General features: G+C 42.5%; 1 protein-coding gene across 1 annotated transcript in view; it reads left to right on the forward strand.

Moving 5' to 3' along the window:
- LOC147691915 (uncharacterized) overlaps nucleotides 1-15,456 on the forward strand; it is a 194,282-nt gene that overhangs the window by 83,554 nt on the left and 95,272 nt on the right. Inside the window, exons 5-6 of the mRNA XM_086936704.1 lie at nucleotides 9,708-9,762; nucleotides 10,359-10,501. Of these exons, the coding sequence (XP_086792830.1) occupies nucleotides 9,708-9,762; nucleotides 10,359-10,501 (198 nt within the window). The remainder of the gene's footprint in view (nucleotides 1-9,707; nucleotides 9,763-10,358; nucleotides 10,502-15,456) is intronic.

Raw genomic sequence — 15,456 nt, forward strand, 5'->3', positions numbered from 1 at the left:
TGCCCTAATGACCTCGATAGACAGATACTCCTCCCTCTCCGGATACAAATTAAATAGGGATAAATCCGAAGTAAAACCTCTAAATGTCCACACTTTGAAAGAGGTGTTGGGCGACTCCGGCCTTCTTTGGCAAACAGGAGTGATTAAATATTTGGGAATCGAATTCACGGATGAGTTATTGAGTACCCTTAAACATAACGAAAACAAAATCCTGAACAAAATCAAAAATCTGCTGGACGGCTGGTCACCCCGTTTCATCACCTGGTGGGGCCGTATCGAAACTATAAAAATGATGATATCACCCATGGTTAACTACCTTGTCACGATGCTCCCACTCGTCCTCTCCAAAGAATTCCATGCTAAAGTAGATAAACACATCTCTGCTTTTCTATGGCAGGGCAAAAAAGCGAGAATTAGCTTAAAAAAACTTCGATTGGATAAGAAACTGGGAGGAGTTAATCTGGCGGATTTTAAAACATACCAAATAGCATTCTTAGCAAAACAGGGGTCTTACTGGATATCCTTCCAACCGGACTATAGCCCAGTTTGGCTGTCTGTAGAAAAAGCGATTCTGAAGGGGCTCAGCCCCAGCGCCCTACTCACTGTCAAACCCAGCCCCACCCTAGGTCCAGGTCTAATCTTCAAAAACACGAAAATGGCTCTCTTAAAAGTCAGTAAATACTTACCACATCAATTCCGAAATTCACAGTGGGAGTCTTTATGGCACAACACAACCATCACATACAAAGGGAAACCCCTCAATTACCAAGCCTGGATAGACAAGGGCATCATATTCCCCCACCAACTCGTCGGAAACGCGCTACCCCTAACCTTTAAAGAAATTCAGGTTAAGTTCCACCTCAATAATATTGAATTTTATAACTTCCTACACATTAAAGTAGCTCTAGCAAAGGCTAATCTGAAAGATGCCACTCCTTCACTCCTAGATTTATTGCCCTCCCTTAACAAACAAGGACACCAAGTCTCTAGCTTGTATAAATTAATACGTCCGCAAGCGTCCTCCCTAAATGCACCCATCCAACAATACTGGGACTCATTCTCCTCCGTACCGAACTCGGACACGATTTGGGCCAGAACGTGGGAATCCACCACCCGCCACAAAATATGCCCTACACTGTCTCAAACCAAGTTCTGGCTTCTACATAAAGCATTCTGGACTCCCAGTGGGTTGTTTCTTCATAAAATCAAGGACGATGACACGTGTTGGAACTGCTCAGGGGTGGGTGGAGATCTGGAGCACCTAGTCTTCAAATGCCCCTGTGTTATCTCGTATTGGGACAAGATCTTTGGTTTCGTGAAGGAAGTCCTCCATATTACTCTACCAAGAGAATTCTCGTCGCTTGTACTAGGTTTTGCCAAAGCCGTCACCCTCAATGAAAACGATAGAGCCCTACTGGACCTGCTGCTGACGGCTGGTGTTAAAATCATACTTAACAACTGGAAAAGCACGAACAAAGCCTCCTTTCCTCACTGGTTGAACTGGGTATCGTACTTGAGAGGTGCTGACAATATATCCTTGACCTCCACCCCGTGGAGACCCCCATCGAGGAAAATCTGGTCCTCGCTGGACACTCATTTTGATACATACAAACCTCCTTGAATCTTGTTTACAAGGCCCTAGAGCGTGTCATCACACAATGTTTCATTCTGATTGTTAGCCAATCTATGTTTTTGTACATTCCTAACCACAGAGTGATGACTCCAGCTCCCACATGTACTACAGGTTTGGGTTACGAAAATGTACAGCTTATGTAGCCTCTGCGATAGTGGGGTGGTGCCTATCTCCTTCAAGGTCAGGCTATACATGACACCAGTTATCATCGGAATGTATGTGGACATTTTAAGGGTATTTTATGTAACGTGATGGACTCATTGTTTTATGTTTTATGGACTCAATTGCATTATTGGTAACAATTTTCTGTATTCCTATTCATGTGACTGTAACTATTCGTACTGAACCGACTATTCCTGTACTGATGATTCTCTTTGCAGCTCCTAACAAAAAATCTTTTGAACTGAAAAAAAAAAAAAGAAATGATCTGCAGAGTTGCAAAGTGTCGTTGCAAACTCGTTCACAGACAAGCAAGCCGAAGCCAGAGAGGCAAAGTCCATCAAGGACAGCTCTGATTCCAAAGTACTGTGGCAATATCTTTGACGATATCTTCAGAGTGTTAAAAGTTATTTTATGCCAGAAACATTTTGGCGCTCTCATCCCCTTCAAGGGTAACATTTGACATACATTGGACACTGACATTCTTGTAGCTTATTGTGGTGACCTATATCCTCTTAAAATACAATGAATGACATGAGGAACCAGTTTAGTGTATAAATTTAGTGCCAAAGCCAACAGATACTTAGGGCAGATGGTCCCAGGTACTTAGAGCGGTAGCCAAATTTTCATCTGACCGTCAATTGTCAGTAAGATGTGGCTTCCCCAACTCTAAATAAAGCGCTGAACAGACAGTTTGGCAGACACAATACTCCACCACTGTAAATAATCCCCTTAATCTTTTCATGAAGACAGCCAATAGTCTTAGGCCATGAAGGCAGAACCTCACCCTCTGCTATAGCAAGATTAATCACATCCAAAAGCAGAGAGGAAGTAACCTTGAAGAAGGTTTTAATAACTAAGCCAAGATACCCTCTGGCCTGCATGCTTTTCCATTCCGTAGAGTCTGAATAGTCGCTGAAAGTTTAACATCTACCAGGCAAGTCCCACTAATAGGTCCTGATCTAGTGACGGTAGTATGCAACCTGCCTGATAATCTTCTGCTTCCGACATAGTGACACTCAAATCCTGAGCCTGCAAGCTAGCATAATATTTTCATAAGAACTCCTGTATTTCACTATTTCGATATCTTCTGTGTGGAATAAACCTCTGGATCACTTTGGGCTAGGCTACCCAAGAGGTAGCACCAGTCCGGAAGCTAAGGAGATCATCTTAGTGGCCTCAGGCCAGACAAAAGAGAGTTTGGTTTCAGGATTACTGATACTCCTTTACTTTACCTTGCTTAAGGGAGGAATCAGTTTGTGTCTCGAAGCCGGGACGTGATCTGCTAAAATTAAGGGAAGACCTAGGAAGCCATCTAGAACTGGCCAATCTCTTTCTGCTCTGGGCATGCACTGGTTCCCAGCCTACTAATTTCTCAAGCGGAACCCATAGGATTGTGGCATTTGGAACTCATCCTGCCCATGGGATGACCATAGGACTCAAACTGGACAGATGTCAGGTTTAATAACTAGAACCATGGACCCACAAAGAGCCTAAATAGATATTAACGGAGGCAATGCTTATGCACTACCATTACAACGCAGGCATTACCACGCATACCATTACAACGCATTGCGCTGGGGGGCGCTCTAGGATAGGGAATAAGTATAATTTTATATCCAACACCTTCCCTAGTGTCCACGGGGACTGGAGTTGGAATATAAAATTATACTTACCACTATCCAGCACCTCTAAGCGCTATGAGTTGTAACGGTAGGCGTTGTAAATACCGCGTTGTAATGGTATGCGTGGTAAAATTATGCGTTGTAACATCATACATCCCTTATGCACTATTGGAGGCTTTAACCTCATAGTGTGCTATGCATGCCAGGTATATTTTTACTCAAGAGACTCCAGATATTAGGGGCCTCTGGTCTGCCTAACATTTTCTAGTTTAAGAGTGATCTTTCAGAACCATCAGCTCTCCGGAGATTCATGTCAATACACAAGATCCGCATGTTGACTTGGGCGCTTGGAAAATCAATGAGGAGAAACTGGAAGGATTTTCAACTGCTAACATTGCTATGTGATGCACTATTGGAACAGCTATGGTTTTGCTATGTTGTCCAAAGGAACAGAGCGTTGCGTCCTACATAGAACCTATTAAAAGTAAAATCAGGAGAAGGCATCATTTATTTTTACAAGGAGACTTTCACAGCTTTGCAGGCCCATGCAGGTTTTGATGTCCACATACTGAAAAGGTAAGGAAAGTATGTTGGCCCGCTGCCTCATGTATGTTCAAAATAGAGGCATCTCATAGACCTGCTTTAGGCCAGGACCCTGAACCTCAATTTGGACCAGGGAGGAGATAAAGAATCATCTTCCAGTTTCTCCTGAAATCCGGTCGATGTCATACTTACATGTCAAAAGGGCACCTATGAAGTATGTAGTGGATCATTTCATGGAAGATTCCTGTGTCTGATCTTGGGCTAAAATTTAGATTAGGCACTGAAAAACTTCCCTCCTCCTATCACTACCCAAAATAGTTTGCCAATCATGGAGGAAACAAAAGTAGCTGCAGCTCTACGTCTGCCAGTAAAAGATGCTCAAATTGCAGACAAACATTTAAACCAAAGAGATGAATAAAAAAAAGCTATGTACCACTATAAGTTGAGTAGAAGAATACAGCTTTAACATAAAATTTCAAGTACATCCATTAACAAGGCCAGGCAGAGCATCTGTAATTCTTGGATCGCAGCAGCTGAACCCTTTTGTAATAAAATTCCATTAGGTTCCTCACACCACACAAAGTGGCATGAGCTCATAGAACCATATCTATGTACACCTATCCATACGAGGACATAAACATTGGCCTTGGGAGCAACATAAGGAGAAGGATGCAACTGGAGGAGATAGATTAATTGCCAGTGACACAAAACCCCAGCAGATCTTTTCCCTACTAACCTGTGCTTCTGTTCATTTTTCTTCTGTGTACTCCTTTGCTCCTTCCTTACCAGGCTTCAGTAGATATAGGAAAAAGGGTGTTTCTTTAATCCCTGTTACCACCTTTTCTGTTTCTTTTTCATGTTTGTACTATAAGATGTTTTTTTGGTAAGGAATTTTGTCTTATTTGGAATTCTCTATAATCGAGATTCGCCAGGCAGAGTTTGTCTGGTATCAAAGGCCAATTGGTTGGTTATGCATTTTCCATTCAGTGATGCATGAAGGAATGAAGGCACTCGTCTGAAAGACAAACATAGGGGCCCTTTTGGAGTTGATGAGAAGTGTCCAAACCAGAAAGAGAATACCTAAAATAATCTGAAAGTAAAGGGGCAGGAGTGGAATTTGCAATCCTTACAAATGGAAACTGCCTAACAATACTGGAGAAATGGAGAAGGCCAAGAAAAAGGAAGAGGATCTAGAGAATACATTATTAAAGCATCTTAAAACTCTAGGAAGACCAGGCACACAATGCTATCTACTTGGTTCAGTAAAAGGGGAATGATATGAGGGATATTGAAGAGAGGGCCTGGGTGTAGGAACTTCACATGTTCAGGACTGACTTTAACTGAAAGAGCTGTGCTCCTGCTCTGTGTTCCATCTAGTGATACTGTATGTATCATGTTTAAGACTGAAAGTTCTGGGGTGTAAAAATGCTTTGGGTTGGTAGATAATAATGCTCTGCAATTAGTAAATAGGGTGGTGAGGTGTTTATGCCTGGAGTCTGTATCCCAAGTTGGTTAGGTGTTTATGCCTGGAGTTGGTATCTTAAGTCGGTTAGGTGTTTGTGTTCTTGAGTTGGAATTGCACAATAGTTGTTTTTTTAATTACTTTTCTCATTGTGGTGGATTTTCTGTTTTTAAACTAGTATTTTGAGTGCTAATGTGTTTGTGTTATTTAAGTTATGTATTTGGTGGTTAAATGGGTATACAGTGTCCAAAGTAACATAGGAATAGTTCGGCAATGATGTATTCTTTAATGGGTACAGTGGCGAAGTTTGGAATGTGTTTAGTTTGAATGTTGCAGAGATATGGTATGAGTGCTCTGAATTTGATATGTTGGGGTGTTAAGGCATTTGTAAAATGCAGCTGGTATCTTGAGATGCTTTTGTGTCTGTTTTCTCTGGCCATTGCTGGAAGGACTGCATGTCCCAGTTGACTTAGAGGGTCATGGAGGCAGCTCCCTCATACTGCCACACCTGCTGCTGGTCATCGCTCTATAATGCGCCCACACTCTTTCCGCTGCGCAGGGTTTGCACTGGATATTTCTGGATGGACTATGTGTGGCTAGCATTGAGAGATTTCTCTCTTGGGCAGGGAGTGTGGTATCTAAAGAAATTGAGCTAGTTGAGAGGCGGTTGTCTTTGACCAGAGACCACTCCCCCTCGAGTGTGCTACACATTTGCACCCCTGCATAGATTCCCACTGCATCCATTGATTCTTGCACCCTGCCTGTAGTACCCTCACAGGGACTTGATCAAGAAGTGTCACAAGAGTATTTCCCCTCGACACTATGGCTTGCTAATAGGGTGGGGGGTGGCATCCAGGGGACGAACACTGATCTAACCCCCTATATTAGCCATATATGCAAGCACAGAAGGCGCGTGGTTGCTCGTAAACAGAAAGATGTTTTCGTCACTGTGTGGATCTGGATTGAGCCATCATCGTGTCCCCAATCTGTAGATCATCCTGTTCATCCGCAGTTTGTCCACCCTGGGGACTTTAGCTGACTGGGAACATGAAGCTAGATTCAATCTCTTGACGGTTCGTATCAATTGAAGCAAATGTTTTGCAGATCTGGGTCAGCTGAAAGCCTTAGTTGCGTTACACAAGGACTTGAGGCCTCCAACTGGAGCGGGCTCTGTCACCACAGGCCCAGCATGTCCTGTCCTGTAGCAAACCCCGAGGAGTTGGCCCTTCCACCACTGCAGCTACTTAGGCTATCTCCTACTGCTCCACGCACAGACCCAAGTTCTACTACCTCCTCGATGGGTCTGTGCCCCCTGTAGCAACCCATTCATCATCTTCTCGGCCTGGGGTGGTAATTAACTTGCCCCTGGAAGCAACCCTATATATGGTAGTGTTAGGGAATGTTCCCCTACAAAACAATTCTACTCCAGAAACTTTTGGGGAATTAAAGAACAAGGTGGTGCACTGGTTGAAGGCTAACTCTAACCTGGGCATAGAAATGTATGATTCAGTTATCATGGTCAGGAGGGTGGGTTGGCTGGGACCGGATGTTAAGAGATGGGCAGTTGATTGTGTGGCGGTTAAATTCAATAAACTGCTATAGCTGCGCATATCCTGACCACATTAGGCTCCATTGAATTACCTAAATTGACCAACATCATGGTGCTCCCTCTGGGTAATTCTATAAGCCGGAGATTGTATGGAAGTCCTCATGGATATCGACACAGGGTGGAACAGCTTGTCATGGACGCTCTACTTCGATTCCACAGGTGTCTATACCCCTGACACTGGGTAATAGATTTACGCCCTTGAGCAATCTCGAATCTTGTGATTGACTCACTGTACTAAAGATATCCCTGCTACCGGCTGTGCCTTTGCTCCAGATTTGAATACTCCAACTAGCAACTGGAAGGAATTGAGGCTATTATCTTGGAACGTCACAAGTTTGTCTGCAAAGTTTAATGATAGCAAGTGGGTGCAGTTTGTTAAGACATATCATGTGATTTGTCTGCAGGAAGCTTGGGAAGACAGCAATCTTTTCTTCCTTGAAGGTTATAAAATCTGGATTATACGGGACATCTAACCTCCCCAGCTTCTGTTCCGCTATTAACTCCCTGGAGGGGCGTGGTGTAGGTCGGGAGAAGCTTGTTTTAGTAGGTGAATTTAACTGTCATCTATTTATTAGCTCTGGAGCCCCAGATAATGTTAACCCGAGATGCATGATTGCTGATGAACTCCATATGGCACACACATCAGAAGGTAGTGAGCTAAAAAAATTTTTTACCACACTTATAACTTGATTTGTGCCCTAGAGAAGTTAGTAAATTCGAATAACCTCCTTTGTACCCCTACATTTAAAGTGAGGGGCTGTGCATCAATAATAGATTTTATTTTTGTTTCAACTTCTTTGTTCTTATTTATTTCAAGTTTTAATATAATTCACAGCCCTTTAAGTGACCACAACCCTTTGTCACTAGTTACTGAGGAGTAAGGGTGGGATTAAACCACTGGTAGTGACACAAGGCGAGCCTACCCTTTCAGATCAAGATAGACGTTTGACGTAGTCACTCGTAGATCCAAAGGAATTAAACCAGTCACTCTTTACCAAGTGTCGGCAAGAGATATCAACTTGTTTGGATACGAGTGCCTCTGGTGAGGCGATTCTGAGTGCATTTGTAGGTATTCGTCACTGCTCTCGGTCCCAACTACAAAATCCAGATTAGATCATCCTAGATGGTTTGACCAAGATTACTCTAAGCGTCTTCATCTCCCGAAAGCTGCTCTTAAACAGTCTCCTAGAGAGAGGGAGCATGTTGCTCAGATCCAGAAAGAATACTTAAGAGTTCCAAGTATATTTTACGCAAGTCAGCATGGGAGGAGCTAGCCCAAGCCAGCGAATTAAGAGATAGCATCCTCGATTGGCAGGTGATAAACAAGCCTTGTTTTGCTGAGCCTTCGGGCCCGCCTTATGTCACAATATTTCTGGGCAGCAGTTGGTGGATCATTTGAGGAGGATATATAACTTTGGACTCTGATCGTGTAGTGGGTCAGGCAGGTTTAACGCTGGGGAGAGCTAAAGTTGTTTTTGCCATTGACAAAGTTTCTTATGGCATCCAGGCTCTATCATGTAACAAGGCTTCAGACCCTGATGACATATCTCCTGACCTATTTCGGGATAACATTAAGGTCTGGGGCAAGGTTTGACCTTGGTTCTAAATGCCGGGGTGAGGGAGGGAGCCTCACTTTCATGGTTCTCTGTTGTTATTATTCCGATCTTTAAGAAGGGGTACAGGGATAACCCACAGTGCTACCGCCCTATGTTGCTCATTGATGCAGCAGTGAAAGTTTTTGGGAGGATTCTTTTAGACAGGCTGTTGTTGTGGGTAGACGGAAATGATATATTTACAGAGGTACAATATGGTTGCAGGCCAGGCAAATCAATTACCGACCAAAGCCTTAATCTGTACTTAATTATAAACAAATATACTGTTGTCCAGCCTGGATCGCTTCATTTGACGTTCATGGACCTCACGTCCACATTCAAAAGGGTAAACTGCAAGAAGTTTTGGGATCTGCTCCACTATATGGGTGTGGACCCAGAAATTGTATCACTTCTATCAAACATGCATGTTGACACCTCTGCAGCAGTGAGGTACTATGGGGTGTTATTTTATTTGCCTATCCCCATCTGTTTTCTATGGGAGTGCCTAGCAGTCCCTATCAGTGGCTATGTCTGGTGCTTGACTTACTCCAAAGATGGGCTGGAGTACATTTGAGCTTGTTAAACCTTTAAGTTTATAGTTATGTTACAAGTGTAAGTTGTTAGTAGCAATAGTTCCATTCTTTTGTAGGTGTGTGTTTGTATTCACCTGTCCTTAAATTTCCATAAACCCCTCCCATTTAGTAGCCAATATTTCCCATTTTCCAGCTACTCTGCCTTGCCGCTCCCACATTTACTACAAAAAGTATACTTATGTGTGCGGAGGTCTCTATCACCCTGGCAGAGATCCCTGAACGGAAAAGACAGGAGAGTACAGAAAAGCTAGGAGAAGATAGCAACGGTGTAAGTTGGGGGTCTCTATTTGTAGATTTGTGAATAGCATTTTTGAAGTATTACAAAATGCAGTTTGAGACTAGGCCCCTATAAGTATAAGAATGCTTGGGAAGGCTCATATCAATGTTAAATAAAAAGACAAGCGAATATGCCTTGGAGTGTGCTGACATATTCTAAAATGCAACATGTTTGTGTTTATTGACCACCCACTCAATCTCTTTCTTTATCACAGGCTCCCACGGTATCCAACTTGAGGAAGCTGGACACATTTATGGAGCTGCCTTACCGTAAGTCGCATGAACCTGGTCAGATCGCTCTATGCAGCCAGCAAACCCCTCCAATGGCAGGTGAAGTGCTGTGAGGTTAGACACATGCATCCCCCTGCGAGGCAACCTGTGCACTAGCTGGAGACAGTTGTGACCGGGTTGGAAAGAGGGGGAATAAAGGTGCACCGGGGTATATTATCAAGAACGGTGTTAAAATTATCGCCGCTTTAGCAGCAGGAAACTGCCACTAAAGCAGCGATAATGGGCTTGATAATATGCCCTTGTGAATTCCCATAGAAGCCCATCTTCTGGTGTGAACATGGGCTTCTATGGGAATTCACAAGGGCATATTATCAAGCCCATTATCGCCGCTTTAGCGGCAGTTTCCTTCCCGCTAAAGCGGTGATAATCTTAACTCTGTTCTTGATAATATGCCCCTACATTCTTAAACTTTACAATGCCCCATGCACAATCTTGAGTCAGTGTGAAACTAACATGTATCAGCACCAAATCCAAAATAGAGTGAATGATCGACCCACCATCCACACGGTAGCTCACATTGCCCAGGGTTTGCCCTTCCAGGACACCCACCCCTCAACGAATGTTTCTTTTGTCAGTCAGATAAATATTGGACCAGATTATCAAGCAGAGTTGCCCGAAATGACCGACCCCGTTACCACAACCATGGGACCTCTGCCAGAGGAGCTCGTGTGGATGCCCTGGGAAGAGCTGGAATGGGATACAGACATCCAACAGAGTGGTAAGAGACCAACTTATCACACCAGCAGGAATGGTGGAACCTTGATTTAAAAAAGGGGGTAGGTGGCCAGGTCAGGTGATAACAGATGTAATGAAACACCGCCCTGCATTGTGGCAGGCAATGGGTAAAGAAATGTGGATGGCAGTGGTGTAGCAAGGATTCCAGGACCCCTAGTGCATCAAGGGAAAACTGCTTCCTCCAGTTCCCTGGTTAAGTACTGAAATACAGCAAATATTGAGGCGCAGATGGACCAAAAGACTCTTGGGCCCCAGTGACACTAATGATGGATAGCCCTCTAGTGATTGGTCCAGGAAGGCAGCATGATTTTTTTCCTTAATCCCTCATTTATAGATACCTTTTTACAGATACCTGTAGGCCAATGAGTTCTAACCCTGATGGGCTGTAGCCCTAGTTATGTTAGCAGCATTCGTAGATTGCATCATCACCAATGGTAGGGTCTGTCTGAGGTGTGCATTGCTGCATGTCTAAGCGCCCTCTTACTGGCCAATGTGAACTGGAACAGTTTTTGGATTTTTTTGCAGACTGGAGTTTAGATGTCAGCAAATTATTGTGAATCGAATGATGTGTTTGTGTACCGTATAATATAGTAGTTCCGGAAACTCAAGGGTCTGTACTGTGTAGTCTGTATGTAGTTATCATTAGTTGCTGGAAAGAGATGCTATTGGTTTGGTGGAGGAACTCCTGGGTGTCTAGGCTTCACCTCAGTAAACTTTGGGTGCTTCCTAAGAAGCATATTAGTATCTGGTGAGGCGACAAAGGAGCCTTAGTGCACCTTAAGTGAATGCCATGCTTGAACTGGCAACTGTGGGTGCATTGGCCTCAAGACAACCCATAACTTGAGCATCATTACTTTGATGGAGCTGATTTACTATATATAAAAATGAGGTAGGAACTGGTGAATCACACCACCTTTTCAGTCCAGATTCCACTCCCTCACTTGGAGAGTCCTGCACGGCTTTTCTTTGAACCCTACACTCTCAGTGGCCCTCTTTCCCCCTCTCATCTGGTCTTTTGAACTTTCTTGTATGTTCTACGCTCATGCTATTCAGCTTAAGGTGATGGATACATTGCTGCTGGCAATCATTTAGGCCACATTTCAGTTAGATTTTGTTGTCCCTTGTGACACATCAGACAGTGCAACCATGTCAAATGATGACACGCAGATTACTGTCAGGTTGGATATGGAAACCTTCTATCTTCCCAACTGCATTTTGACAACTGCCTGCATTATGCCACAGATTAGATGACAATTAATTGAAACAAAATTCTGATAAAACGATGGTTCTTGTTGCAGAAAGCGTCCTGTTATTTTGCTCAAGCAGTTGGTGGTCATTCAAAACTGGACGATCTCCTTCTCCTGTGATCACAGTCCAGAACCTTCTCTTTTAATCAGTCCTTGAACTTTGTTCCCCTGATAACCAAATGACTTCAGTTTTTTTAGAATGCTTTGAAATTTTGTACAATTTGTAACCTTTATTTATCAATTTGCAGTTAGCTAAGCAGTCAGTGGCTCCTATCTGGACTGCGGCACCTCGCTCTGTCCTGACTTTCCTGTATACCTCTTAAATGAAGCCATACAGACCTCAGCAGCATGCCTGTTCCTTGGTCATGTCTGCCTGTCAGACATCTATCTCTGGCCACTTTACCAAGCTCCGGTGTCTCCCTGTGGCCAACCATTCACTGTTAAAATGTCTATGTGTCTTGTACAGTGCTGTTAATGGGTTGGGCCGTACTTTTCTACGGGAAATTGTTCCATATATGTTCCTCCCAGATATCTCAGGCCCTATGATGCTTGTCTCCTTATAGTTCCTAAAGCTGTTGCAAGACCCACTAAGGTAGTCCCATCTCCTCTTTTCAGACTGTCAAAGGGTGGAATTCAATGTCCAGCTGAGCTTCATACCCATACTAACAATCTTGACTGCTTGTATTCTGCAGGCAACTGAAAACCTGGTTGATTGCTCAATAGCTTGATTTTCTTTAACACGGAACAGCTTTTATGGGTATTTGTTCGCTATATAAATAGATAAATAAGTTAGCGGGGACCGCGGGATTCTTTGACTACTGTAGAAACGTGTTTTTCAGGCAGAAAGGAAAAGATTAGCTTCAGTTTTTCTTTTGCTAAAAAGTTGCTAATGTGTAGATTTAGGGTGGCATCTGAGGTTTTCAACTTTATTTAGCATGTTAATTGGCCAGGCTGAAGGGTTTGGGCAGTGCAAAGATGGGAGTTAAGGCCTGACTTTATGTCCAAATATAATAAGCGTCCTCTTTAGGGTATTTAATTAAAGATATCTGATTAATATCCACTCTTGGACGTCCACTAACTGACTTTCAAGGTCTTACCTAAGTTTGGGATCTGGGAAGACATAATATATACCTGTGTGTGGTTAAAATTGGTTGGAATGGGCACTTGCCATTTCGTGTGAAGAGCCAAAAGGGGGTGCATACATTTTTTAAATACAATGGGAAACCTAGCTGAACCATGAGTCAATCCACAAACTGAAACTACTGGTCTTAGATCTTAATGGCACAAGTTCATTCCAATGAGCACGCTTACTTAGAAAGGGTTGAAACCACGATTTGTGCTGTAGGTGGCCTTTGAGGGAAAGCATTACTAGCCTACATCAATTTGAACATGACCTTTTTAAGCATATTTCACCAGAAATCTGGCAACTTATTGGGAAATTTTACCTACGAAATAAAATTGCTCCTTCTCTTATTCAGTCTAAATTTTTCTCTCTCAATCCTTTACATTGGACCCCGGCTCGTTTGTATACCCTCAAACTCAAGGATAATGATCTCTGTTGGAGTTGTAATTTAGCTGCTAGTACATATCAACATATGTTCTTTGAATGCTCTTTACTCCAATCCTTTTGGGAGCTGGTTCACAAACATCTCCTACTAATTTTCAATATTCAATTTGAGCTCTTATTTCCTCTAATTTTGTTGGGCCCATGGGCTACAACATCGCCATTGCCTTCGGATCCGCTTGATATGCAATTGCCAGACTTGTTGCTGATGATTGCGGTCAAGATTATATTAACAGAATGGCAATCCTTTGGGTCCATATCCTATCATACATGGTGGGCTTGGGTATCTTTTCTCCCAGGGGCTCATACTTCTGTGGTGGAGAAACACTAAACACCCTTTGTTTCTAGTGGGGTCTGGAGATCTGTTGATAGATATATGAACTTAGCCTTACAAGGCCTGGTGGCGCAATATCCCTTTGTGTCTTCTCCTTAACTTACCCTCCCTATTGTAGCAGGGATCTCGATCTCTCTCTTTCTCTTGTTTGCTTTATTTTTACTTCTCTTTTTCTTCCTCAATACTTTCTTCTCTCTTTTTTCTTCCTTTCTCTCTTTATCTTGCTGATTGATTTATACAAGTGATACAACTAACTCTCTCGTATTGCTTCTTTATTGCTTTTTCTACCATATTAATTGATATGTTGGTGATATATATGACATTGATTATATCTATACTGATGAATGCTTATTTGTCTATTTATTTATTTATTGTGTAATTCTCTTTTTAGTTGTATTGCTTATTATGGTATTTTAATTGTTTATATGTCTTCTCTCAAACTAATAAAGATATTAGATCAAAAAGCATTACTAACCTTCAATGTTCAACTGTCTTAAAGGACACTGAAAAATCCAACATTCTGAAAAAAGAGGCTGGTCATTGGTTGATAAATTCAAAGGTGTCATCACTGAAGCCTAGAAGGGCTACTTTAGTCTATACTCATATTGTATTGTGCACAGTAATTGACGAATGTCTTGGAAAGAGGGCAATTGCTTGACAATGCATTTTTCCAGTATATTAGACTCATGATAAGCCAACAAATTGGACAGTGGACTAACTAGCCTTTTCTAACCGAGGAGTGACTAGATATTTTTGTAATGGGTCAGGCAAAGACACTATTTGATGGAGAGGTTAACCATGTGATAAATGATCGGGATGATTAGCACACAGTGATGTTTCATTAGCCAAGAATGAGCTGGGTAAAAGTGTGAATCTGTAGGTTTCAGCTTAGGTAGGTTTCTTTGGTAGTAGCTTCTTTGAGAGTAAAAAAATTATCAGAAGCTTTGGGGCAGATCTTCCCAAGTCAAAGAACCTGCTTTGTGGAGCCATGACCGATTAGCAGTCACACCTATGGATCCCTAAACTATATTGCCTATCTCTATAATTGAATACTTTAGTTTGGTGCATAATTCTGTTAAGGGGCTATGCAAGGAGAACAATGACTGCTGTTAAGTGCAGTGGTTGCTAATTTGAAAGTGCTAACGCTGACTACCAGCTCTATTAAAAGCCTTCTTTGTCGTCAGGAAAGATTTTTTTTAAGGAATTCATAAAGCAGTGATATTGTGTTTAGATTAAATATACCTATGTGTGTACAATTTGGACTCTAGTGTACAATATTTTGTTTTATAACCCTTAACTCAGCAGAGATCAGGGAAGCCTTCTGCGAGTTTTGCGAATGTTGGTCAATTATATTACCAAGGCTTTTATCCTGGAAGTAGAGATATCAAAGGTGTCTTCATAGTGTGGTCATTCGGTGGCCTGTCCTAATCCTTGGTCCACAGAAAATCTTTGAGAGGGGAACATCACAGGTTCCAATCCTTTATTTATGGTAGCAAATGTAGAAAGAGGAAGTGTGAACATACCTTTGAATCATGATGCTGAAGGCCATTCTTAAATATTGAAGATTCCTTACGATTATACCGCAGCAAACTCAGGAGGGCATTGGGAAAGTGGAACAGGTACCGTAAATATAGCACAGAGGGTTGCAGAAGCTCCAATACGGGCGCTGGTTTGGCCACAATAATTTAGCCACGAACTAGCGCTGCTCAGCTCTTTCTGATACGTTGCAGGTGCCCCAAGGTAGCCCCTACCTCCTTTCCTGCCACAATATATGTCGAGAATAAATAGGCTAG

This window comes from Lissotriton vulgaris, chromosome 9, assembly GCF_964263255.1.
Source record: "Lissotriton vulgaris chromosome 9, aLisVul1.2, whole genome shotgun sequence".
NCBI lineage: Eukaryota > Metazoa > Chordata > Amphibia > Caudata > Salamandridae > Lissotriton > Lissotriton vulgaris.